Genomic DNA, 26,975 nt, shown 5'->3' with positions numbered 1-26,975 from the left:
TACCCTCAGGCCTCTGGCATAAATATTTAAAATGTCAGGTGTGGTGCCAGATGATTGGAGGGTAGCTCACATTGTTCCATTATTTAAAAAAGGAAATTAAAGGCTGATGAGCCTGACGTCAGTAATAAGTAAATTATTGAAAGAGGTTCTAAGAAATCAGATATACAATTATTTAGATAGCCAGAAACTGATTAGGGATAATCAACATGGCTTTGTGTGTGGTAGGTTGTGTTTAGTCAGTCTTGTAGAGTTTTTCAAGGAGGTTACCAGGAAAGTTAATGAAGGAGAGGCTGTGGATGTTGTCTACGTAGACTTTGACAAAGTCCCACATGGGAAATTAGAAAGGAAGGTTCAGACACTAAGTATTCTTGGTGAAGTAGTGAACTGGATTCGACAATGGCTGGACGGGAGAAGCCAGAGATTAACAGATGATTGCCTCTCAGACTGGAGGACTGTACTAGTGATGTGCCTCAGGGATCAGTGCTGGGACCATTGTTGTTTGTCATTGATATTAATGATCTAAATGATAAGGGAAGGGAAGGTTGAGAATCACTGCTCTGGACCCAATTGTTACTGAATTATTTTGCTTGAGAAAAATTGTCATTGGCCCATTTCCTTTGGGAGTTCTGAAACCGTGCACATAACGAGTCAATGAGGTACGATTTTTCAAACCTTTTCTTCCCACTCACATCCCATCTTAAGCAACCCCTTACTAATCACAGAGCACCGATGGGAGAGGGATTGCTTAAAGTGGGATGCGAATGGAAAGAAAAAGGTTGAGAGCCTCTGCGCTATGCCAACCATGAAATGTAAACAAACTGACTGCACCATACAGAGAAGAGAAGAACAACAATAAAGTGCACAAGTACAAAGGCTTTAAATGATTGAGTTTGTGGTTGAGGAGTCTGATGGTGGAGGGGTAGTAGCTGTTCCTGAACCTGGTGGGGCGAGGTTAATGGTAAAAGGTTCAAGGGGAGTTGATAGGCATGTGCGAGAGAATTAGGGCAGCAGGACAATGGGATGAAATGGATTGCTCCCCTGGGAGCTAGCGTGGGCTTGTTGGGCCAAATGGCCTCTGTCTGTGTTACAAATGCAAGTCCCATGAGTAGCAATCACTTTTTTTGCTCTGGTTTAGTTTTTGCGTTTGAATCAGGAGCAGGTTGGGTGCAAGATCTGGACCCGAGCATCAAACACTCAATACCAGCCGGGACTCCCAGCCCGCAGCTGGGGAGAGGAGGGTTCCCAAGCTTGGTAGGAGTTTTAAGATTGGGAATTGGAGTTTTCCAGAGAAAACGGGAAAGTCACAAAGAACAGCGATCTTTACATTCTTAATTTAGATGTGCACCCCATTACACCCCATTAACCTACAACCCCAGCACATTCTGAGGGGTGGGAGAAAACCAGAGGAGAACGTACTGGCGCCGGTTTTGACCCTGGTTCACTGGTACTGTAACAGCGTTGCACTAACCTCTACGCTAACCCGCACAGCCCCTTGTCTGACAGTTTGTTTTACCCAGACTCGGAACTGTAAATTAGACTGCTGTTTTGATTGACGGAATAAAAGTGTGTGTAACAATTGAGAGAGAGAGGAGAGCAGTCAACAGAAGCTGACACTCTGTCAGCCTTTGAATAAAACGTTTCTCATTATCAAGCTGTGAAAATAATTTTTCCTCTTGAATACTTTATTTGAATGCATAGGATAACTCTGATATGATAATAAGCAGATCCCATTGCGCTAAGCCTAGGTTTGAGCCAGTGGAGGGTGGTGGGGGGGACGGGTTTACACAGTTGTTGCTGCATCCTGATCTGTGGCCTTAACCCTGCAGGCTAATCCTGACATTAATCTCCGTGCTTACTGCCGTGGTCGGAGCACCTCCGGAACTTTGCATCCGCTTTAAATATTAGACCTACTGCACGGTAACAGGCCGTTTCAGCCCCACAAATCCATGCTGCCCAATTCACACCCCATTAACCTACAGACCACCCCCGCCCCCACCCCTTCCCCACCCCTTCCCCACCCCAGTACATTTCAGAACCACAGGGAAAACCCATGAAGACACAGGGAGAATGTACAAACTTCTTATAGACGGGTGTAGGGATTTGAACCTGGGATTCGATCGCTGGCACGGTAAAGGCAGCATGCCAACCATGCCACTGCCATGTATTTTAAGGCCACTTCTTACTTAAGACCATTTCTTTTTACAGATTTCAAATTTATTGTCAGAGCACATACAACCCGGAGATTCCATTTACCTGCAGGCACAGCAGAATGACCCCTAATTGTTAATGTGGATAAGTGTGAGGTGCTTCATTTTGGGAAGAATAATGAGAACAGGACATATGCAGTGAAGGGGAGGGAGTTGAAGAATGCAGAAGAACAGAGAGATCTTGGAATAATGGTTCATCGTTCTTTGAAGGTGAATTCCCCTGAGGATAGGGTGGTGAAGAAGGCTTTTGGTATGCTGGCCTTTATAAATCAAAGCATAGAATATAGGAGCTGGGAGGTGATGTGGAGACTGTTCAAGGCTTTGGTGAGGCCAATTTTGGAATATTATGCGCAGTTCTGGTCCCCAAATTATAGGAAGGATATCAATAAGGTAGAGAGAGTGCAGAGAAGGTTACTAAAATGTTGCTGGGATTGCAGTATCTAGAATACGGAGAAAGATTGAGTAGACTGGGTCTTTATTCATTGGAGTGTAGAAGGTTGAGGGGGGATTTGATAGAGGTATTTAAAATTATGAAATTAGAGTAGATCTGAATAACCTCTTTCCCCTGAGGGTAGGGGAGATTGGAACAAGGAGTCGTAAGTTAAGGGTCAGGGGGCAAAACTTTAGGAATAATATAAGAGGAAACTTCTTCACTCAGAGAGGGGTGGCCGAGTGGAATGACCTTCTGGAAGAGGTGGTTGAGGGAGGGTCAATTCTGTCATTTAAGAGGAGGTTGGATGAGTGCATGGATGTGAGGTGGTTGGAGGGTTATGGGTAAGGGAGCGGGTAGGTGGGACTTGAAGAGATCACTTAAATCAGTGCGGACTAGAGGAGCCGAGATGGCCTGTTTCCGTACTGTAATTGTTATATGGTTATATGGTAATACAAAAAATAAACTGTACACAGCATAAACATGTAAACAAAGAAATGTAAACAGTGGAATACAGAGAGAGTAAAAAAAAATCAATAAAGTGCATGAGTTAGAATCCTTAAATGAGTCCCCGATTGAGTTTGTCGATGAGGAGTTTGACAGTGGAGGGGGAGCCACTGTTCCTGAACCTGGTGGGTGTGGGTCTTGTAGCAACTGCACCTCTCTCTTGTTGTCAGCAGCGAGAATGGAGCGTGCGCTGGGTGACACAGATCCTTGATGATGGCTGCTGCTTTTCACGTGATCTAGAAGATGACATGGATTGCTGGAATAGATGGGGTTGTGGCTCAATTTGCAGATGATCCCAAAGTAAGGCGGGAGGGCGGGGTGGTGGTGCGGATTCCTAGAGGCTGCAGCGAGGCTCAGGTCAATTAAGGCGAAACGGGCAAGCATATGGTTGGTGGAGAGAATGGATGGGGTGACTAATGGGAGAAAATTCAAAATTCCAAGGTGCAAAGGGAGCCCTCGATCATCAGGATACTGTGAAGATTACCCTCCAGGTGGTGAAGATGGCAAATGCAATGTTGGCCATTCATTTCTCAGGGAATAGGACACCACAGAAGGGATGTGATGATAGGGCTCTGTAAGCTACTGGTGAGACCTCACGCGGAGAACTGTGGACAGTTTTGGGCACCTTATTTGAGAAAAGACGTGCTGGCATTGGAAAAGGCTCAGAGAAGATTTACAGGAATGATCCCAGGAATAAAAGAGTTAGCATATTTGCTAGCTCTTGGACTGTACTCATTGGATGAGGGCAGGGGTGGGGGCCTCATATAGGCATCTCGAATGCTGAAAGACCTGGGCTGAGTAGATATGGCTCGAATGTTTCCCATGGTAGGGGAGTCCATGATAAGACGCACAACTTCAGGATCAAAAAGGCCGTCAATTTCAAAGGTGAAAAAAATTCCTTCAGTCAGAGGGTTGCATGACTGTAGAACCTGTTGCCGCTGGCAGATGTGGAAGCGAAGGTGCATTTAAGGCAGATTAGTCGGGCATCAAGGTTTACAGGGAGAGAAGTCCAGAGATTGGGGCTAAGAGGGTGGATGGCTCGACTCGTGATTAGAATGGCGGAGCAGACTCAAAGGGCTGACTTCTGCTGCTGTACCTTGTGATAAGTCCAAAAGATGTAAGAGCAGAAAGCAGCAGTTCAGCCCATCGAGTCTGCCCTGGCATTCAATCATGAGCTGATCCACTCAACCCCACTCCCCCAGCCTACTCCCCATATCCTTTGACACCCCCGGCTAATCAAGAATCTACCAATCTCTGCCTTAAATACGCACAATGACCTGGCCTCCACCACCGCCTGGGGCAACAAATTGGGCAGATTAAGTGTGCGGCTGCGTGAGGAAGCGACTGCATCCGCTCTGGATTCCTCATCACAGCAGGACAAGTTGTGAGACTATGAAGCAAAAAGGGAGGAGGGGGTGGGGGAGGTGGAGGGATGGGCAGGGGAGAGAGCACAGGCCAACAGCCAAACGGGGATAGGACAGGAGAGGAAAGGTGAGAATAGATCAGGTGAGTGGCTCTGCGAATGCAGAGCTGGAAGGTAGGAAAAAGAGGGAGGGAGAGAGAGTTGGAGGCAGGGGGGGAAGGGGGCAAATGGAAACCTGAGAAGTCAATGTTAGCGCCATCAGGTTGGAGGGCACCCCCAGGCGGAAGATGAGGTGTCGTTCCTCCAACTTGCAGGGGGTCTCAGAAGGTGACAGAAGTTTTGGCATGGGAATGGGTCAGGGAATCAAAATAGGTGGCTTGCTGTGGGATGGCCGGAGAACAAATCGGGCTCCATGTGGGCTGTCAGCAAAAGGACAATCGGGAAAGCGGCCAAGTTGTGCACAGTCTTCGGGGGAGATAAACGGATTCCTTTTGGAGGAAGGAAAACCTTCATCCCATCCTGACTGTGCCAGCACCTGAAACACAGATGGTTCATTCAACTCGTCAAAACAGGGAAGAGGAGCAATAAATTTAGCTTCATCAGCTCCACTCACACCTCAAGAATCACACCTCCACTCACACCTCAAGAATCAAGGAAGAGTTCAAAGATCCTTTCATTGTCTCGTAATGCAAGACAAAGGAGGAAAAACCCAACACCCAACCACAACCAAGAACGCTGGAACCGTGTCTGCCTGTCCCGCATCGGACTTGTCAGCCACAAACGAGCCTGCAGCTGACGTGAACATTTACCCCTCCATAAATCTTTGTCCGCGAAGCCAAGCCAAAGAAGAAAGAAAGAAAGAATGCATTAAAACATAGCATACAATTACGATGATATACTTTAACATTTGCCCGTCGTAAGCCAGACAAATGGTCGCCATTTGTATTGCCCCAGTGTTCCCTTGCAGTACAAGGCAAGGAGAAGCAAAAACAAGTCCCTTCAGAGACCCCAAGTGTCCGTGGGTTCACCTCCAGTGATCCCGCAGCCTCTGCTACCGGGCAGGCTCCCATTCGATTTATCGGCCTCCCGAGCCCCGGATCTGAACCCCCCGACGTAATCAGGAATCCTCCAGTATCTGAGCCCCGTCCAGAGCCCTTCTTGCCCTCAGCACCCTCTCGGATCCCTGGTCGCCAACAAGACATGTTTATGCTTATTAACTTGGGGAGGATTTACTCGCTGAAATACGGGATTTTCGTCATTTATTTCAAATCTCTGACGAGACTGCACTTAGAGAATTGTGTTCAGGTCTGGTCACCTCATTATGGGAAGGATATGGAAGCTATGGAGAGGGGGCAGAGGAGATTCACCAGGATGTTGCCCGGATTGGGAAACAAAGCAAGGTTGGCCGAGCTGGGACTTTTCCCTGTAGAGTGTAGAAGGATGAGAGGAGACTTAATGAAGGTCTACAAGGTTGTGACAGGCATAGATAGGGCGGATGGCCAGCACCTGTTTCCCAGGGAAGAGATCATTTGTACAAAGTAAAGGGAAGGAAGTTTAGGGGAGACATCAGGGAATAGGTTTTTTTTAACACAGAGAGTTACGGGGTGCCTGGAACGCCTCGCCGGGGATGGTGGTGGAGGCTGGAACATTGGGGCATTTAAGAGATTCTGAGACGGGCTCGTGGATGGAGGTAAAATAGAGGGTTCCAGGGTAGGGAGGGTTTAGTCCTTTTTTTTTAAGGAATATATGGGTTGGCACAACATCGAGGGGTGAAGGGCCTGCACCACGCTGTAGTGGTCTATGTTCCAATGTTCTCCAAGAGGAGAGGTCATCAGCCTTCGCACCCCATCTGTCATGACTGCTGTGTTAATTGGCATGCCTAAAGATTTTAAACATTCTTGACCTGAAACCAGTGCTCTTCCAATTGTTCTGGCCTTCAACGTTTGTTGGGGAGAGGGGCACGCAGTTTGGTGTAGATAGGTCTTGCCCAAAGCAACCCCTCCCCCCCCCCACTCAAAATGATCTCCGCCAGGATCTGGTCCCTGCTGGAAGTGTTCAACTTCAGCACCATCTATTGGTAGCTCAGTACATGGAAAGTCAGCTTGGGTGCAGAAAGCAGTCGAATTGAGATATCGATTCAGACCCAGACTTCATTGTCACAAAATTCTGTTGTCTGGCAGCCGCATGACAGGTGCAAATGTTGCTATAAATTACATTTCAAAATAAATAAATAGTGCAAGAAAATATGAGGAAAGTGAGGCCGTCTCTTGGGTCCATTGTTCATTCTGGAGGGGAAGTAGCCACCCTTCAGGCTCCTGGACCTTTCTTTCCAATGGTAGCAGAGTGAAGAGGGTGGTTGGGGGAGGGGAAATCCTTGAGGATAGAGGCTGCTTTGGTAAGACACACGTCGATGTCCTCGATGGAGTGAACACTGGTGCCCGTGGCAGCGCTGGCCAAGTTGACAATCATCTATCATTTTTTTCTGTCTTGTGCATTAGCACCTCCATCCCAGGCAGTGATGTAACCTGCCAGAATGTTTTCCACGATACCACCTGTAGAAATTTGTCAGAGTTTTCGGAGATGTCCTGAATCTCATCAAACTCCTCACGAAGTCTAGCCGTTGGCGAGCCTTCTTCATAATTGCATCAACATGGAGGCCCCAGGACAGATCTTCAGAGACGTTGACACCCAGGAATGTGAAGTTAGAACGCCCCATGACCACAGACATGTCCTCGCTTTGCTTTTACTTTGCAAATGGTCTGGGGATTTGCAACCCATTTGCCGTAATTCCTGATTAATTTTTTTTTACATTTAGACATACAGCATGATAACAGGCCATTTTGGCCCACGAGTTTGTGTTGCCCAATTAACCTACAAACTGGTACATTTTGAACATTTCGAACAGTGAGAAGAAACCAGAGCCCCCGGAGAAACCCCACCCAGACATGGGGAAAATGTATAAACTCCTTACAGACAGTGCAGGATTCGAACCCTGGTCCCAATCGCTGGCGCTGTAAAGGCGCCGCGCTAACCACCAACCATGCTGCCGGGTTGTGATTTAGAAATGATGCAATTTTTGTTTCTCTCAAAGAGCCCTGTCTTTGCAACTCTTCACTCAAAAAACATCAGAAGCAGAATCTTTGAATAATTCTAAGGCAGGGGTTAGATACCTGAAAGTCCAGTCACTGTGATGTAGTGGAGACAAGAACAGGAGCCCCGGATACATGCGTCCAATCAGGGGGCATTCATGGGAATTGTCCCCCCCCAAGCAAAGTGCTGGGCCTCCCCTTGTGGTCGCGGCCGTCAGACCCACTTCACCCCCTTTCATGTCACTAGCTCCTAGCTTGGCGCCCACTAGTGACTCTCCATCCACCCCCAGCTGCTAATGGCGTCATAAAAGCAGCAAAAATGGGGTCCTGGGCAGTCCGGGGCACCTGTGCGTGGTCATCGGCATTGAGCTGGGGGGTGAGTCTGGTGTGCCGTTTGTTGGGGGTCATCCTGGTGCACATTGTGAGCGGCGAGGGGTTGGAAGGAGGGATGCGGAGTGGTCTCCAGAGCCCCTGAGGGTGCCAGGTCCCTAAAGGAGATGGTGTCTTTGTGCCCATCGGGTTACGCCACATAGGCATATTTGGGGGGGGGGGGGTGTGGTTTGGGACACAGATAAATATATACATACAGGGGTTTACCACAGATGGCTCTGTGGATGGGGTGGAGAGTGGACGGAAAGAAGACAGAGGGATGGGGAGAACGGGGAATGGGCTACCAGAGACCAGAAAAGTCGATGTTAATACCATCGGGTTGGAGAGCGCCCAGAAGGAAGATTAGGCGTTGTTCCTCCAATTTACCTTGGTTTGACAGCACACGAGGCCATGGCCAGACATGTGGGTAAAGTGGGGGGAGGGTGGGGCGTGAAATTGAAGTGAGATCCCCGCCACGGACGCAGGCAGAGTGAAGGTGCTCAGCGAAGCGATCTCCCGGAGTGCATCTGGTCGCTCCAATGCAGAGTTGGCCACAAGGTAAGCACTGGATGCAATAGAAGGGTGGCTTCCCTTGGAAAGGCTGCACGAGTAAAGCTGGTTCCCTGCCAGTTGCAAACTCTACCCTCGGAGATGCCTTAATTCCCAGCCAACAACGCGCCAGGAAAGTAATCCCTCAAAATAAGACTCCTTTCATATAGCAGCAGGATTCAGAGTGTGTCCACATCCCCGAAGACTAAATCAACAGCACTGATCCTGATTTTGTTTATTAAATTCAACATTTTTATATTGAGACATCAAAACACAATGCTGGAGAAACTCAGCAGGTCGAACAGTGAACTTTATGTAGCAAAGATAAAGACACAGAGGCAACATTCCGGACTTGAGCCCGTCATCTTGGATATAGGGTCAAGCCCGAAACATTGGTTTTGTACTTTCATCTTTGCCTCATAAAATACAAAGAGTCCCCAGGTTACAAACAAGATCCATTCCTAGGTCTGTCGAATTTGTCAATAAGTCGGAACTTACTGTTTGGTGGCCCTTCTGCCACCAGCCCGTACCTCTCAAAACCCCCAATTGACCTACAAATCCCCGGTTCATTTTTTTTGGGGGGTGGGAGGTGTAACGTGATTGAGAGTATTCGGAGGCTTGTGTGGAGCACAAGCGGGCTTTTATTAGCTTACAATTGACGGCCAGCATCTGCAATGGTCTTCAGGTAAATTGGAGGTAAGGCAGGAAAACGGGGTTTATGTCGGGTCCGATGGGGGGGGGCGGAGCCAAGAGGAGGGGGCCAGTCGTCTAATCTATCCGTGGACAGTGAATTCCAGTTCACTGCAGGAAGGAACCGGGGTGCCCAGAGGAAACCCACACAGACACAAGGAGAGCGTACAAACTCCTCACCGGCAGCGCCGGATTCACACCCATGACTGCGTCGTGCTAACCGCGGTGCCCTCGAGAGCCAAAAAGATAAAAACTGTCATCTTGACGACAGTTCCTTTGTCGCAGCTGGGAAATAAATCCAATTCCCTATTACTGGTGGGCAGACACGATTTTCTGCAGTGACCTTAGAATGTGTTCTGATTTGAGTGTATATGAAGTGTAGCCCTTTTTAATCACAATAGAGCTTTTCACCTCAGTCTTTGAGTACACGGATATCATTTTCTAAGTTCCCTCCCCTCCCTGTCTCAGAACGGCATGGATAATGCCCCCATCAGTCTCAGCACTTGGCTGTTTTAAGAGAGCAGGCCACTCCATCAGTTTTTTTAATTGGAATTCCACACTGAAATTAATGTTGCAGTCATTCAGTGTTGGGTGCCGAGCTGCGATAAGATGTGAGGCCACATTCTCTGGAGATGCCCTGTTGGAACCCTGTATTATTTCCACAGGGCATCATGGCAGCTCTCTTCAATCACATGATTAAACATAGGGACGTGGACTCAAATAAAAGGAGCCCATTTGTTAATATTGCAACTATCGCCAATTCCAGATGAGGGCTTGTTCAAGAAAAATGTACAGTTGTTCGGTTCATTTTATTGTTACACTAAAAATTATTTACTCCAACTTTCCTCTGCGTCAGTTGCAGTAACAGCCCAGTAACAGGCCCTTTCGGCCCACACGCCCATGCTCCCCAATTTACACCCCATTAACCTATAATCAGAGGGGCCAGTGCATGCGGCGAGGAGCCGTGAAAGCGGAGGGCTGCTGGTGACTGCTGTCGGGAGATTCTGAAGGCGAATCTACAGACACTAGTGGCTCTGGGGGTCTCTCTTTCACTTCTCTCTCTGACTGTAAGAAGCGGTCAGACAATTCCTGTCGGTGGTGAATCTGTCTGCCTCGCAGCAGGCAAAAATAAATGTCATGGAATACGACACTGTTTTTTACCATGATAATAAATTATATCTTGAATCTTGAATGTTCTTGATGGTTGAGAGAGTTTTGCCTGTAATATCCAGGGCTGTGTCCACTATCTTTTGTAGGGCTTTACACTCAGGGGCATTGGCGTCCCCCATACCAGACCGTGACGCACTTTCCACTGCACCTCTATAGAAATTGGCCAGGCTTTCTGGTGTCGTCCCAAACCTTCTGAGGAAGTTGAGGCACTGACGGGCTCTCTTCATGATGGTGTGTTGGGTCCAGGAAAGAACCTCCGAGATGGTGACTCCCAAGAACTTAAATTTGCTGACCCTCTCCACCTCTGATCCCCTGATGATCACTGGATCGTCCACTTCTGGTTTTCCCGTCCTGAAGTCAACAATTAGCTCCTTAGTTTTGGTGACAATGAGTGCGAGGTGGTTGTTGGTGGGATATTTGTTGTTTTGCAGCAACATTATTGTGCATTACAGGTACCAAAATTGTGATCAATCGCATTTCCATAAATACACCATTTAAAAAAGTAAATAAATGAATACAAAAGAAGTAAAAAAGTGGGGCCATGTCCGTGGTTCATTGTCTGTTCAGAAATCTGATGGTGGAGGGGAAGAAGCTGTCTTTAAACTTTGTGGCCAAGCACAATTCCAATGCTCTCTACCAATTTGCTGATGACACCGCAGTGGTTGGCTAAATCTTAGACAGCAATGAGGAAGGGTACAGGAGGAAGATAGATCGGCTCATCGACTGCTGTCACAATAGCAAGCTTGCGCTCAACATTAGCAAAAGCCAAGGAGATGATTGTGGACTTCAGAGAGAAATCAGGAGAGCGCGGCCCAGTCTTCATCAAGAGATTAGTAGGGGAGAGGGCCAAGAACTTCAAATTCCTGGAGCCTCCATGTTGATGCAATCACCAAGAAGGCTCATCAAAGGCTGGACTCCGTAAGGGGTTTGAGGGCATTTGGGATGTCACACAGGTGGTACCGTGGAGAGCATTCTGGCTGGTTGCGTCACCGCCTGGTATGGAGGCGCCAACTCTCAGGACAAGAATAATCTCCAGAGGGTTGTTAGCTGGGCCTCCGACATCACAGGCACCAGATTTCACTCCATGAGGCTGTGTTTTAAAAAAGCAGCCTTTATCCTCAAAGACCCCCACCACCCAGGCCATGCCCTCTTCACTCTGCTACCCTCGGGGGGAAAAGGTACAGGACCACTCAGCGGCACATGGACAGCTTCTTCCCCGCTGCTGGTGAGTACAGTTTTTTTTTTGCACTACCAATTAGTGGTAATTCTGCCCATCCCGCAGAAAAAAGAATCTCACAGTTGTATGTGACGTCATGTATGTACTCAGACCATAAAAATCTGAATCTGAAATCTGGAAAGAATGGTTGATGTTTCGGGCAGAATCATGTTGCGAGAAATCGCCTGGTGGGGCTGTGGCAGAAATGGGAGCGTAAATGAAATTCTGAGACTTGGCAAGGATGATGAACCACGTTCTTTCTCTTCCAGTTTGACCGCATCATATTCTGCGTCTTCTTGAAACTTGACTACGTGCTGTACAAGGAGAAGATGCCATTTTACTTCCCATTTGGTGAGAACGCTGTCTTTCTGACGTTGTGTACTTTAAACTTTTCCTCAATCTGAAGTATGATGCAAATACACTAAAACCCCTGTTATCCAGAATTCAAGCGACCAGCAAAAAAAAATTGTGGAAAATAAATAGGTAGAAAATATGGAAGTTTAAATGTGGCGGGCTTCGCCAGTCACGCAATCGCAACTGGCAAATACGCCTATCCGGCATCTACCAATGCACATAAGCTTTTTACACAGAGAGTGGTGGGGGCCTGGAATGCCTTGCGAGGAGGCACCTGTCCCTAGTTACCCAGTGACGGAAGGAGAAGACGGTCAATGAGGGAGGGGGAGTGTCAAGAGCGGGGTCATCTTGGTTGCCACCCCGCCAAAAAATGATGCTGCGGGGGGGGGGGATTAGATTGGGTGGCAGGAGGAAGAGGAGCGTTGAGCGCTACTCCCTCCACCACGTTGCACACAGCCTTCTCCGTACTGTGAAATTTTCAGTTGTCGTGATGCCACGGCCATGGGGAATCAAACGGCAACATGTGAATAAAGGTTTTCAGCGTCCTCTCCCAGATCACCCAAGCATCTGTGCTTCCAACTGCAAATCCTCTCTCCGACCGTCCGTGCATCTGCATTCCCAACTTCCCGGCCTACTTGTGTCTGACCTCTGTTTTCAATAATATTTTGTGGCTTACTCCAGGAATAAGAATATGTTTCTTTTAAATCTGTGCACATAGATCCCAGCTTAATCATAATTTAAATTTACAATGCGAATCCCAGAGCCTAGACCTGTTGAAAGTCGGGGTCTACCTGAAGTAGATAAGGAAGGAACACCAGCAAACAGGGGGGGGCTGGCTCTATGAATGGAGAGAACCGGAATCTCCTCCGGTTTCTGCCGGCCCACTCCCTGCTCCTCCTCTCCCTTCCCCGTCCCCCTGTCTCCTTTCCCCCGGCTCTCACCCCCCTTCCCTCCCCATTCACAGAGCTGTCCCCTCTCCCTCTGTTTGCTGGTGTGCCCTCCCTGTCTCCCTCATCCACCCATTACCTCCTGCAGCCTGTGGGACCGTGCTCCTCACCCTACCCCTCCTCCCCCCACCCCTTCCCCCAACCCCAACATTTTGCCGGGGTGAGAGTAGCAGGCGGTAGAGGACATCTGTACAAGGTGAGGGGAGGAAAGTTTACGGGAGACATCAGGAGTTCTCCTAAGCTGAGACTAGTGGGTGCCGGAGGGGAGGGGGGGTGGTGGTGGTGGTGGTGGAGGCTGGTAGAATAGGCTCTGAGGCACATGGATGCAAGAAGAATAGAGGGTATGCAGTAAGGTAGGTTATGTACAGTGCATAAAGAACACTGTTGGATCAGCCGAGCTCCTCCAGCATTGTCTTAACTTGCTTCAGATCGATTTGTATGTGGCACAGTCCTGAAACATTAATTTGCAAGGAACGGGAGCTTCAGAACAGAGAGCCTGTGTAAACGTTCACACTACATGAAAGCCACAAATCAGCGCTTTCAAAACTATCCTGCTGGTGCCTTTCCCCCGAAGGTACGACCGAGCTGCCTCATAGTCAGCCAGCCCCTCATTCATCTTCCACCCAGGTGTCCCTTCTCAATAACTCTGCTTGGCCTCTGATGAGCGGCCAGACCTCGGTGGGCTGCTTAACAACAAAGAGCTCAGCTGTTCAGTCTAGAGCACTTCCTTTTGACAAGGGAGTTCTTCTCCGAGCCCCTAAATGGAGTTCAGGCCGTCAGTTACAGTTGAAGTAATCTCCCTTCACCGAATGCGCAGAGGAATCTTTGGATTCATACAGAAGGCTTTGGGATAATAGAGGCCGCAGTGGAATTGGTCGCTACAGATCGTCAACTTCAGCTCAGCGTTTTCATGCTGTTGTTCCCCAGGGGCTGGCAGAGAAGTTGTCCTCACTGGGACTCGACACCCCCTCTCTGCAACGGGATATTGGGCTCCTGAACAGTGAGACCACAGCCCATCCGGAATGTCGAGCACCATCACGCTGAGTGCCAGCGCACTTCTGGACTGTGTGCTCAGCCCACTCATATTCATGCTGCTGACCCATCTCCAACAGCATCGTCAAGTTTGCAGATGAGGCTTCGTCAGCAACAACAATGAACCGCATGGCAGAGATGAGGTAGGAAATCTCGTGATTATGATGCGAGAGCAACAACCCAAGTCTCAACATGGATAGGGCTAGGGGGATGATCGTGGACGTCAGAAGGACCAGGGACGACCACCCTCCTCTACACATCAACAGTTCCATAGTGGAGAGAGTGGGGACACCAAGTTCCTTGGAGTTCACTTAACTAATGACCTATTGTGGACACTCGACATCTCACTTGTCAGGAAGGCACAACAATGACTGCACATCCTGAGAAGACTGAGTTGGGCGAGGCTGCCGGCCTCCATCATGTCAACCCTCTACAGGAGCTCTATCGAGAGCTGCATTGCAGTGTGGGTACAGTTGCTGCAGAGAAATGGATCAGAGGTCAATTCACAGGACCAGAAGAGTGGCAGAGAGGATCTCTGGGGTCTCCCTCCCCCCTCATCAACATGATTTACCAGGATTGTTGACTGAAGAGGGCACATAAAATCATCGAGGGTCCCTTCCTCCCCACACACAGCATCTTTCAGCTGCTCCCATCGTGGGAAGAAATACAGGAGGATCAGAGCCAGCACCACCAGGCTCAGGAACAGCTTCTTCCCATGGGCAGTGAAAACACTGAACGACCAAAGGAACAGTTCGCACCAACCATCCAAGACTCATTTGTACAAAACTATTTATTTATTTGTATATACAAATACTTGTCATGCATGTGCATTGTTTGTATGTGTGTTATGTCTGGTTGTGTGTCTGCGTGTTTTGCACCAAGGACCAGAGAATGCTGTTTCGTCGGGCTGTACTTGTTCAATCAGATGACGATAAACTTGAGCTTAAGAAGTTGAGGATAAGAATGGATGTTAGTTCTTGGATTTGTAAAGAGCCTCCTCGTAAACACTGTTCCTCCTTCCACAGACGCTGCCTGACTGGCAGAGAATTTTCAGCATGTTCCCCTTTTTTATTTCTGATTTCCAGCATCTGCAACATCAAAATCAGAATCAGTTTATTGACGTGAGCAATGGTTGATGGCAACGTCACAATACAAACATTTCTATAAACCACCTCACTAAATACATCAAAATAGTGCAAGATAAAGTCAAAGTAAGGCAGTTTCTTTGGTTCATTGTTCATCCAGGACTCTGATGGCCACGGGGAAGAAGCTGTCCTGCTCGTCTTCAGGCTCCTGTACCTTTTTCCTGAGTGTAGCAGAGTGAAGAGGGCATGGCCTGGGTGGTGGTGGAGTCTTTGAGGATGGAGACTGCTTTTTTAAGACTCCGCCTCATATTGATGTCCTCAATGGAGTGAAGTTCTTAAATGAGTCCCTGATTGAGTTTGTGGTTGAGGATTCTGACGGTGGAGGCCGCTGTCCCTGAACCTGGTGGTGCGAGTCTTGTGCCACTGATACCTCTTTCCCAAGGGCAGCAGCGAGGACAGAGTGCACGCTGGGTGATGCAGATCCTTGACGACTGCTGCCGCCCTCCGACGGCGGCGCTCCCCGCGGATGTTCTCGACGGAGGGGAGAGCTTTTACCTGTGATGCCCTGGGATGCGTCCACTACCTTTGGTGGGGCTTTACACTCAGGAGTCCTGGTGCCCCCGCTCCAAGCCATGATGCAGAACTGTAGAACTTTTCTCGTGTTTCCGACGTCGTACCGAGCGTCCGCAAACTCTCAAGGAAGTAGAGGCGCTGGCGTGATTCCTTCACGATGCCATTGGTCTGTTTTCTTAAGGACATTGTGAAGGAGATATTTTAATTTAAACACCAGCAGACTGAGTCAACTAACCATACACCATATTAAGCGCTGTCTTGATGAAGTTTAATTTGCAATCACTCGCACTGTCTCACAAGATGCTCGGGTAAAACAGATGCTTAAATAGTGTGATGGGACATGCAGTCCATCAGATGGTAGCGTGACATGACAGCTTTATTTCTCTGCATCTGTTTTGCTTTTCCAGCTGTTCATTTTGACTTGATTTGTTCCTCTGATGAGTGGATAAGCAGAAGGGAATAGAGTGGACTTTTCTTTTGTCCAGGGACTGACTGCTCCCTTTCGTGCTGGAATTGCTGGGTTCACGACGGCTGGGGTAGTGGATGGGAAAGTTGTGAGCACTCAGCAGGCCAGGCAGCGCTGTAATTTCTTTTTAAGGCCTACAGCAGGGTAACAGGCCCACAAGCCTGAGCCCAATTAACCTACCGAATAGGACAGCTCGTGGATAGAGCGACTCCTGGAATTTTCACTTAAAATGTTGGTACCCTTTGAATGAGACAGCCTCCAGAAATCTAGAACTTACCACTGGCCAGTGGATGGTGTTAAACCAAATCACAATGTCTTAATAATAAATTCTAAAGGTGTCAATTTTATTTGGGCTGTGGCTCTGGTATCGGACTATTTAAAACCTGTACAGAGTTGACAGCGGTCGGACCAGGCAGATAGATCCTGCGGGGGGGTAGGGGGGGAGATGGCAGCAATGTTGACACCGTCGTCGAGGTACAGATTTTAGGCCCACCGTGTAGGACAACCCGGTTTTAAGAAAACATTTTTTTAAAGTTTTGAGAATTGTTCTACATGAGGGCGGATTTTGTAACTAGACCAGCTGGAACATTGGTGGGGGTGGGGGGCGGGGAGGGGAGGAGTCAGCCAACCTCTCCGGTGAGCCTGAAGTGGACTCACCTGCCAATCAAGGGTCAAATCTGCCTGCATGTGACCAGGCCCTGTCTTTAAATGGCATACGTGGAGCCTGCTCATTGCCTTTTGCTGCTGCCTCGACACCATCACTGAAGTCCAGGTCACAGGTGGGCATCGGAGGGCCGGCTGCCATGGGCCCGTCCCAGATCCTGAGCCGTGGGTGATGCTGGAAACCAGGTCCATTTGATATACTAGTCAGTTGTAATTAAGTGTGCTGTGATTGCTGTGCTGTGATTGCTTGAGATAGAGAGGTTGATATGTACCATGTGTTCCCAACTGGTGGTTGAGAATGTTTAGCACTGATCTATTTGTACCTGGTGTGATATTTATTTGTGTATTGTATGTTAGTGTGTGCACTTTTTTGTGAATTCCCCTGTGTGTTAACAACACGTGTCCAGCTTTGATTCCCTTTGAACCCACTGAACCTATTCTGAAGACAACAACCTCCAACTCCTGTTCATCTTCGAAGAATGGGAGGAAACCAGAGCACCCAGAGGAAATCCCCCGCAGGCACGGAGAGAAAGCACCACTTCCTTAACCCGCGCAGACATGCCAACTCATTGCGGATGGTGCTGGCTTTCAAACCTGGGTCGCTGGCGCTGTGACAGTCTAGTGCTAACCAAATCCAAGGCGGCCTTTCGAGTGAAGGACCCCTCATCAGGACCAGAGCCTGAGAATGAGCACATTCTAAAGACCAGAGAGTGGGAGGCGGATGACTTGTCCTCACGTCCCATGTCACAACTCCTGTTCCCCTCCAGCCTGCAGCCTGATCCAGCCCCACGATTCGCCCGGCGCACTATTTACTTTCAGGCAATGAAGTTTCCCAGTTAAACACAGGAGGAATTTTTCTTTACAAAAACGACTCTTTGGAATCCCTGTTCTTGAGCAATGGCAACAGTGGACATTGGAAATAGAATGGATTTGCAACAGATCTATTATGGTATATATTCGTGTAATAGTCAATGCCATGTAATAGCTGATCTCTCCTCCACGTTTTTTGCCCCAAAAATTGTGTGTTTTCCATGTGACCTGTGACAAAGTCAACCCCACTCACCCCCCCCCACTTATTTTTTGGCACTGACCGCTTGCTCATCCGAGCTCCCACTGCCCAACCACGGACCCCTGCTCTGGCCACCCTTCGTCCCGATGCCCTGGTCACCCACCCATCTGAGCTCCCGATGCCTCGATCGATGCAGGTCATGAATGAGGTCAAATGTTTGACCCGTGTAAAAGTTGATTCCCCTCCCCGGCTTTTATAGGCTCAAAAAGTGGTCCCAAAGTTCGATGATTACATAATATATATACCGTGGATTTCCTATTTACTGGCACTGGGCAGTTGTTGTGTTGGGAAGAGTTACAGGTTTGGTGGGTTCACAGAGAGATGAATCTAGACGCAAGTGTTACAATCACACATAATGTTCATTAACACACGGGAGACAAAGGGGAGAGCTCAATCACTTTTCCAGGTAAGCAATGATGTAGGCGTTCCCAATCAGATTTAAATGCAAGAATAGATGAGGAAGCCTGGTCTGAACTATGTTGCGACAGTATGACTAACACGATCAATGTAAAATATGCATTAGTACAATATAAATTTTTACATCACAGAAATTAAACAAATTAAATTCAGACCTCATCGCGCTGATGTTTTAGATGTGGCAAAGAGATAGGAACTTTTTTACATTCAAGCTGGTTATGTTCTAAAGTGAGAACTTTTGGATCAATCTGGGAAATTTCTTACTGCAAATTATGGGAATTAAATTTCCACAAAACCCAGAATAATTCTTACTGGGTAATATTAGAGGGATAAGACCTAGATTGAAAACACACACACACAAAACATTGATCTCAACCCCTTTCTTTAACTGCCTCCTTCATTCTCTCCTCTCCCTCAGTCTGCATCCCTCCGAGCTTCCTTCCCCCTTCCCTCCACTCCTATCCATGAAGCCCATTTTTTCCCCTTTCATGCCCCATTGCGCCCCACTCCCTGAGTGAGACCAGACCCTGGCCACCGTGGCTCTTATCTGATTGCCCCCTGCAGTGTTAAGCTGGCTCTGGTGATGAGGTTTGGTGAAGCAGTGAATTTGTGTACTGTTGAGAATGCGAAGAGGGTTTAGGAGAAGATGGACTCAGGGAGGAGGCAACATACTGACAAATGGAGAAGAGAGCAGTAAAGTGAGAGTTTATCTACAGTGAAGAAAATGGAATTTCTGATTTTTTAATGTAAATAATTTAGCATTGTTGAGGAATTAAAAGGACACATGTAAGTCTCTAAAAATTAACTTACAGCATGCATTATGATCTGTTGGCATTCCTGTCCACCACCTTGATGCAATGGCCAAGAAGGTGCATCAATGCCTCCACTTCAACTGAAGCCCAAAGGTACACATCCAGAAGTGATCAGGAGACCATGACTAAAGCAGCAATGATTGGTGGGGAGCCCCTTCCGGAAAAGGCATGCATCACATCCAGTGGCTGGAGGCCTTCAGCAGGCCGCAGGAGACGATGCCTCCAAAGTATTCCTGGAGTCAGGACCAGCGGTCAAGAAGCAGACAGATCTGTCTAAGAAGGTGCTCATGTCAGAGAGGCGATGTCATTAGAGGGGGCAGTGATATCAGTGGAGATGATGACATCAGAGGAGGTAGTGACATCACAGGAGGAGATGATCACAGGAGCTGGTGCCATCACAGGAGCTGGTGACATCAGAGAAGGCAGTGACATCAGTTGAAGTGGTGACATCAGGAGAAGGTGATGATATCAGAGAAGACGGTGACTTCAAGAGGCAGCAACATCAGAAGAGGTGGTGACATCACGAGCTGGTGACATCAGAGGTGATGACATCAGAGAAGACAGTGATATCAGTTGAAGTGGTGACATCAGAGAAGGTGATGACATCAGAAAAGATGATGACATCAAAGAAGATGATGACATCAAGAGGCAGCAACATCAGGGTAGGTGATCACATCACAGGAGGCGGTGACATCACGAGCTGGTGACATCAGAGAAGACGGTGACATCAGTTGAAGTGGTGACATCAGAGAAGATGATGACATCAGAGAAGACGGTGATTTCAAGAGGCAACAACATCAGAGGAGGTGGTGACATCACAAGAGCTGGTGACATCAGAGGTCATGACATCAGAGAAGATAGTGACATCAGTTGAAGTGGTGACATTGGAGTAGATGATGACATCAAAGAAGACGATGACATCAAAGAAGATGGTGACATCAGAGAAGATGGTGACATCAAGAGGCAGCAACATCAGAGGAAGTGGTGACCAGAAAAGATAGTGACCTCAGAGAAGACGGTGACATCGGAGGAGGCAGGAAGATCCTTGACCACTCACGAGGTGGCACAATTGGCCTAACGTTTAGCGCAATGCCTTCACAGCACCAGCAATCAGGGCCAGGCGCTGTCTGTAAGGAACTTGTACATTTTCCCCGTGTCTGCGTGAGTTTTCTCTGGGGGGGTCGGTTTCCTCCCGCCATTTGAAACATATTGAGGCTGTAGGTTAATTGGGTGTAAATTGAGCAACACGGGCTCGTGGCCTGTTACCATGCTGCATGTGTAAAAGAAATTCACTTTCTCTCCATTTATTTTTACCAGAGCGATGCCAGAGCGTGCTATCTCTTTGCTCGCCTTCGAGCAGCACACCAAAGGAAGCTTATCACTGTATTTTATTGCACCTGGCAATGATCACATCTTGCATTCATGCTTCCATCTTGCCACTTCAGTGCAGAAGGCCACAAATGTGCAAAACCTTAAAGCAAACTAATATCTTAGAGATTGAGTTTTACCATAGAAAGCTGCCCTTTTCCCACCTCATCAGTTGTTAGAATCGTAAAGACTGGTGAATAATTTACAGCTAAATTATCCCAGTTATACGTCTTTGTTAAATATTACATACGCAGCAGGAAGGTTTCTTTGTGGATGTTTCCCACTGTGAGCTCTGCTTTAACCAATAAAAGTAACCAACATTTCACAGGGATTGACTGCATTAATAACTGGACTTATCAAATGGCAGAGCAGCAATAATTGCAGATGATTTTCTTCTCATTGTTTATGCTCTCCTTCCCTTCGTCCATGCTCCTTCATCACTCTTCTTGAGTAGAGTGTTGCGTCACAGTCCCACAGCAATAGAAATTCACCAAGACTGTTATTTTTAAAATAAGAATGTAACATCTTACTTAAATCTACCTCAACTATGTTTGAATATATCTGTGTGTGTGTGTGTATGTGAAACTCAGACTTTTAAACTGTTGCTCAGATGTAATTACGAAGGAGGTGAGACACGAGCAGTGGCCAGAATACCCGACTGTAAACCCACCTATTCTACCCCAATGCAGCTGTCGGGTGGCCACCTGAAAGTGGAAAACCCGGCCAGGAGGACCACTTACCTAACCCTCCTCCTGTAGGTATATTCTCCAGCTCCAAGCATCCCCAGTTGCAACTGAAAGCAGCAGTGGGATGACAGCCACAGGAGCCTGGCGTTCGCTCGGACGCGGCGCTCCTTCAGCCAGCACGTTCAGGTGACAGAAAGGTGTCTTCTCCGTGGCCACCTGAACATCCCAGCTGCACTCCCCCAGCCGCGTCTGCCGGCGCATCATCTGCGTCCAAGCACCTGAAAGCAGCTTCAGTGATCAGACTGCTGAAAACTCATAGATCCTTGTTGAGTTGTTTCCAGAGAAATGTTCTTTCATACGAATGGTTGTCACAACTCCCCTGTTCCTTGCCTAGGGGAAACAAAATGTGTGACTTACCCGATGCTTCCAAAACCCAGGCATGGGTCAGTGAAAATGACCCTCACAATGGTCACGATCCAATGCAGGAATTCTCCTGCTTCCTTTAGGTCAATAATTCCCCTGACAAGGAGTATCAGCAGAAATGTCCATTTCTACCCAGAATCACTCCACCTCTGGCTAATCAATACTGAATTCTGCTTCTTTAAGTGTCCCAATCACGTGACTCATGATCACATGACCCTCTCTCACCATCTGTTTTTCCTGAATAAACAACCATTGTTCTCGGCCTTAGTTGAGAACATCAACATTGTTTATAGTTTGGGCTTAGCGGTGCCACTCTGTCTGTGAATGTTGTGAAAAATGGAAATGTTTGCAGCCTGCACCAACCCCTAAAGTGACGGCCACTAAATAAAACAGGTGCTTGTAATAAAAGTCTCACCATCTGTCTTTGGTACTGCATCCCCTTGCGCCACGTCGACGTGAGCTCTCCACCACCTTAGAAGTGGTCTGGCGTGGAATTAGACCACAATACCTTAAAATATAGAGGCAGAAGTAGCCCATTCAGCCCATTGAGTCTGCTCTGCCCCTCCAACATAGAACCATAGGGCATTACAGCACAGAAAACAGGTTTTTCAACCCTTCTCATCTGTGCTGAGCTATTGTTCTGCCTCGTCCCGCTGACCTGCGCCCAGATCCATATCCCATTCACGCACCTGTCCAAATTCTTCTTAAATGTGAAAATTGAGCCCGCGTTCACCACTTCAGCTGGTAGCTCGTTCCACTGCTCCCTGTGTGAAGAAGATCCCCCTAAACTTTTTCCCCTTTCGCCCTTTAACCCATGTCCTCTGGTTTGTATCTCGCCCACCCTCAGTGGGAAAAACCCACATTCCGTCATGAGCTGATCCATTCTCCCACTCAACCCCACTCCCCTGCCTTCTCCCCATCACCTTTGACATCTTGACTATTGAGGTGCAGTAAAAAAAAAATCCCTGATATCCGGCACCTATAGGGATTGGTAGATGCCGGATAAGTGAATTTTCCAGTTGCTTGAGATTGCATGGTGAACTAACGGCAAGGCACGCCAATTTTAAACTTCAGTATTTTTTAACCGATATTTTTTCCTATGATTTTTTTTTCCGGTTGCCTGAATTCCGAATAACAGGGGTTTTAGTGAACCTATCAATCTCTGCCTTAAATACACCCGATGACCTGGCCTCCGCAGCCATCCATGGGTGCAAATTCTCTCTCTGGCTAAAAAGATTCATCCAAGCTGCTTTCAAGGATCTTGAGAAAAGATGCTTCCTTGTGTTGGGAGACATTATGGGCGACAAACTTGTGTGACAGGTAGAAAAAAAACACACCTTTGGGTGACTGATTCTTCTTTCTTGGCCATCTCAAATATCCCATCACCCCCCTCTTACATTTTAACAGCCCCATCCCCAAGAGCTCTTTCCCCTACTTTGATATCACAGGATATAAGAGCAGAAGTAGACCCATCGGCTCATCGAGGCTGTTCCACCATCCCCTTAACCTTTGATGCCTTGACTAGTCAAATACCTGTCAATCTCAGTCTTAAATACCCCCGATCTTATATTACATCTGATGCTCAACGTATTTATTTTTACATTTATACACAGCATGGTAACAGGCCCTTCCAGCCCACTAGCCCATGCCTCGCAATTACACCCACAATCCCCAGTGCACTTCGAATGGTAGGAAGAAACTGGAGCCCCCCCCCCACCCCCGGGGAAAACCAGCGCAGACACGGAGAGAATGGGCAAGGTCCTTATAGGCAGCGTCGGATTCAAACCCCGGTCCTGATCGCTGGCGCTGGGACGGCACTGCATCCAACCCCTACTATGGTGCATTTTGCACTGCACCCTAAGTAGAAAATTCTGCGGCTGCTCCGTGGATCAGGCAGCTTCTGTGGAAAGAGAGGTTAAAATGCAAAAACCCATGGTTTTTTTTTTTTAATTTTTTATTTTTCGCACCATAAATCACGTTAGCCATGATATACACTTTTTCTTTTTCACACATATACAGTGACTTTTTCTCCCCCCCCCCCCTCCTCCCAAGCCACCCCCCCACCCCCCCCCTCATCCATTTTAGGTATACAATCTAGGTTGCATTAAGCCAGTCAGACAATGTTGTCATTCAACAAAAATACACCAGAAATTCTACTGAGTCCATTCTTTTCTTTTCTTCTCCTTCCATCAACTAAGGTAATGTTTGTTCCCGGTAGGTTTTCGCTATTGTATTTAATGTAAGGCTCCCATACTTGTTCGAATATTTCAATATTATTTCTTAAACTATATGTTATTTTTTCTAATGGAATACATTTATTCATTTCTATATACCATTGTTGTATTTTCAAATTATCTTCCAATTTCCAGGTTGACATAATACATTTTTTTGCTACGGCTAGGGCTATCTTAACAAATCTTTTTTGTGCATCCTCCAAGTCAATTCCAAATTCTTTATTTTTTATGTTACTTAGGAGAAAGATCTCTGGATTCTTTGGTATATTGTTTTCTGTTATTTTATTTAATATCTGATTGAGATCATCCCAAAATTTTTCTATTCTCTCACATGTCCAGATTGCATGAATTGTTGTTCCCATTTCTTTTTTACATCGAAAACATCTATCAGATACTGTTGGGTCCCATTTATTTAACTTTTGCGGTGTAATGTATAGTCTGTGTAACCAATTATATTGTATCATACGCAGCCTCGTATTTATTGTATTTCTCATCGTTCCAGAACATAATTTCTCCCATGTTTCCTTTTTTATCTTTATATTTAAATCTTGTTCCCATTTTTGTTTAGTTTTACCATTTGTTTCCTCATTCTCCTTTTCTTGCAGTTTAATATACATATTTGTTATAAATCTTTTGATTAACATTGTATCTGTAATCACATATTCAAGGTTACTTCCCTCTGGTAAACTCAAATTGCTTCCTAATTTATCTTTCAAGTAGGATCTCAGTTGGTAATATGCCAGCGCTGTATCTCCAGTTATATTGTACTTATCTCTCATTTGTTCAAAGGATAAGAATCTACTTCCTAAAAAACAATTTTCTATTCTTTTAATTCCTTTTTTTTCCCATTTTCTAAAGGTAAGGTTGTCTATTGTAAAAGGGAGTAGCTTATTTTGCGTCAATATTAGTTTTGGTAATTGATAATTTGTTTTATTTCTTTCTACATGAATCTTCTTCCATATATTGAGGAGATAGTGTAATACTGGAGAAGTTCTATGTTGTACCAATTTTTCGTTCCATTTATATAATATGTGTTCAGGTATCTTTTCCCCTATTTTATCTAATTCTAATCTCGTCCAGTCTGGTTTTTCCCTTGTTTGATAAAAATCTGATAGGTACCTTAATTGTGCGGCTCTATAATAATTTTTGAAGTTTGGCAATTGTAAGTCTCCTTGTTTATACCATTCTGTTAATTTATCTAGTGCTATCCTCGGTTTCCCCCCTCTCCATAAAAATTTCCTTATTATTTTCTTTAACTCTTTGAAGAATTTTTCTGTCAGTTGTATTGGCAATGCCTGAAATAAGTATAGTATCCTTGGAAAAATGTTCATTTTAATACAGTTTATCCTTCCAATCAGTGTGAGTGGTAGCTCTTTCCAATGCTCTAAATCGTCCTGTAATTTTTTCATTAGTGGATTGTAATTGAGTTTTTATAATTGGCCTAGATTTTTGTTTATTTGTACACTTAGGTATCTTATTGCCTGCATTTGCCATCTGAATGGGGATTCCTTCTTAAATTTTGAGAAATCCGCGTTATTCATAGGCATTGCTTCACTTTTATTTACATTTATCTTGTATCCCGACACTTCTCCATATTCCTTCAATTTCTTATATAGTTCTTTTATTGATAGTTCTGGTTCTGTTAAGTACACTATCACATCATCCGCAAATAGACTGATTTTATATTCCCTGTCTTTTATTTTTATTCCTTTTATATTATTATCTATTCTTATCAATTCTGCTAGTGGTTCTATAGCTAGCGCAAACAATAATGGTGATAGTGGGCATCCCTGCCGCGTTGACCTGCTTAAGTTTCATTGCTTTGATACATGTCCATTTACTGTCACTTTCGCTAACGGTCCCTTATATAATGCTTTAATCCAATTAATATACTTCTCCGGTAAACTAAATTTTTGCAATACTTTGAACAAATAATTCCATTCTACTCTGTCGAAGGCCTTCTCTGCGTCTAAAGCAACTGCTACTGCAGGTGCTTTATTTCCTTCTACTGCATGAATTAAGTTAATAAATTTACAAATATTGTCTGTTGTGCGTCTTTTTTTGATAAATCCAGTTTGGTCTAAATTTACCATTTTCGGTACCTGTTCTGCTAATCTGTTTGCTAATAGTTTAGCTATTATCTTATAATCTGTGTTTAGCAAAGATATTGGTCTATATGACGCTGGTGAGAGTGGATCTTTCCCTTGTTTTAGTATCACTGTAATTATTGCTGTTTTACATGAATCTGGTAAGTTTTGTGTCTCATCAATCTGGTTGATTACATCCAGGAGGGGCGGTATTAATAGGTCTTTAAATGTTTTGTAGAATTCTATTGGGAGTCCATCCTCTCCTGGTGTCTTATTATTTGGTAATTTTTTTATTATCTCTTGTATTTCTACTGTTCCAAATGGTTCTGTTAATTTATTTTGTTCCTCTATTTGTAGTTTTGGTAGTTCAATTTTAGTCAAAAATTCATCTATTTTCCCTTCTTTCCCTTTGTTTTCAGTTCGTTATAATTGTTCATAGAATTCTCTGAAGTTTTCCTTAATTTCTTTTGGATTATATGCAATTTGTTTGTCTTTTTTCCTTGTTGCCAATACCATTTTCTTAGTTTGCTCTGTCTTAAGCTGCCATGCTAAGATTTTGTGTGTTTTTTCACCTAGTTCATAATATTTCTGTTTTGTCTTCATTATATTCTTCTCCACCTTATATGTTTGTAATGTTTCATATTTTATTTTTTTATCCGCCAATTCTCTTCATTGCTAATTTTTTTTCTATGTTTACTATTTCCCTTTCCAACTGCTCTGTTTCCTGATTATAGTCCTTCTTCATCTTGGTTACATAACTTATTATTTGCCCTCTAATGAATGCTTTCATTGCGTCCCATAGTATAAACTTATCTTCCACTGATTCCGTATTTACTTCAAAATACATTTTTAATTGTTTTTCAATAAATTCTCTAAAATCCTGTCTTTTAAGTAGCATGGGGTTTAATCTCCATCTATACATTCTTGGAGGGATGTCCTCTAGCTTTACTGTCAGTATTAAGGGTGAATGGTCCGATAGCATTCTCGCTTTATATTCTGTATTTCTTACTCTATCCTGCATACTAGCTGATAACAAAAATAGGTCTATTCTTGAGTATGTTTTATGTCTAGTCGAGTAGTATGAGTATTCCTTTTCTTTTGGGTTTTGTTTCCTCCATATGTCCACAAGTTTCATTTCTTGCATTGATTTAATTATAAATTTGGTTACT

General features: G+C 45.9%; 1 protein-coding gene across 3 annotated transcripts in view; it reads left to right on the top strand.

The window, feature by feature from the left end:
- The window catches only part of LOC138740839 (ADP-ribose glycohydrolase MACROD1-like), a 1,018,717-nt gene that overhangs the window by 929,412 nt on the left and 62,330 nt on the right, over positions 1–26,975 (top strand). For all 3 annotated transcript variants that reach the window (XM_069894037.1, XM_069894038.1, XM_069894036.1), the window contains one exon: positions 11,860–11,941. In XM_069894037.1, the coding sequence (XP_069750138.1) occupies positions 11,860–11,941 (82 nt within the window). The remainder of the gene's footprint in view (positions 1–11,859; positions 11,942–26,975) is intronic.

This window comes from Narcine bancroftii, chromosome 8 (genome assembly GCF_036971445.1).
Source record: "Narcine bancroftii isolate sNarBan1 chromosome 8, sNarBan1.hap1, whole genome shotgun sequence".
Classification (NCBI taxonomy): Eukaryota; Metazoa; Chordata; class Chondrichthyes; order Torpediniformes; family Narcinidae; genus Narcine; species Narcine bancroftii.
Note: the sequence above shows the minus strand (reverse complement) of the source record. Positions and strands in the feature narration are given on the sequence as shown.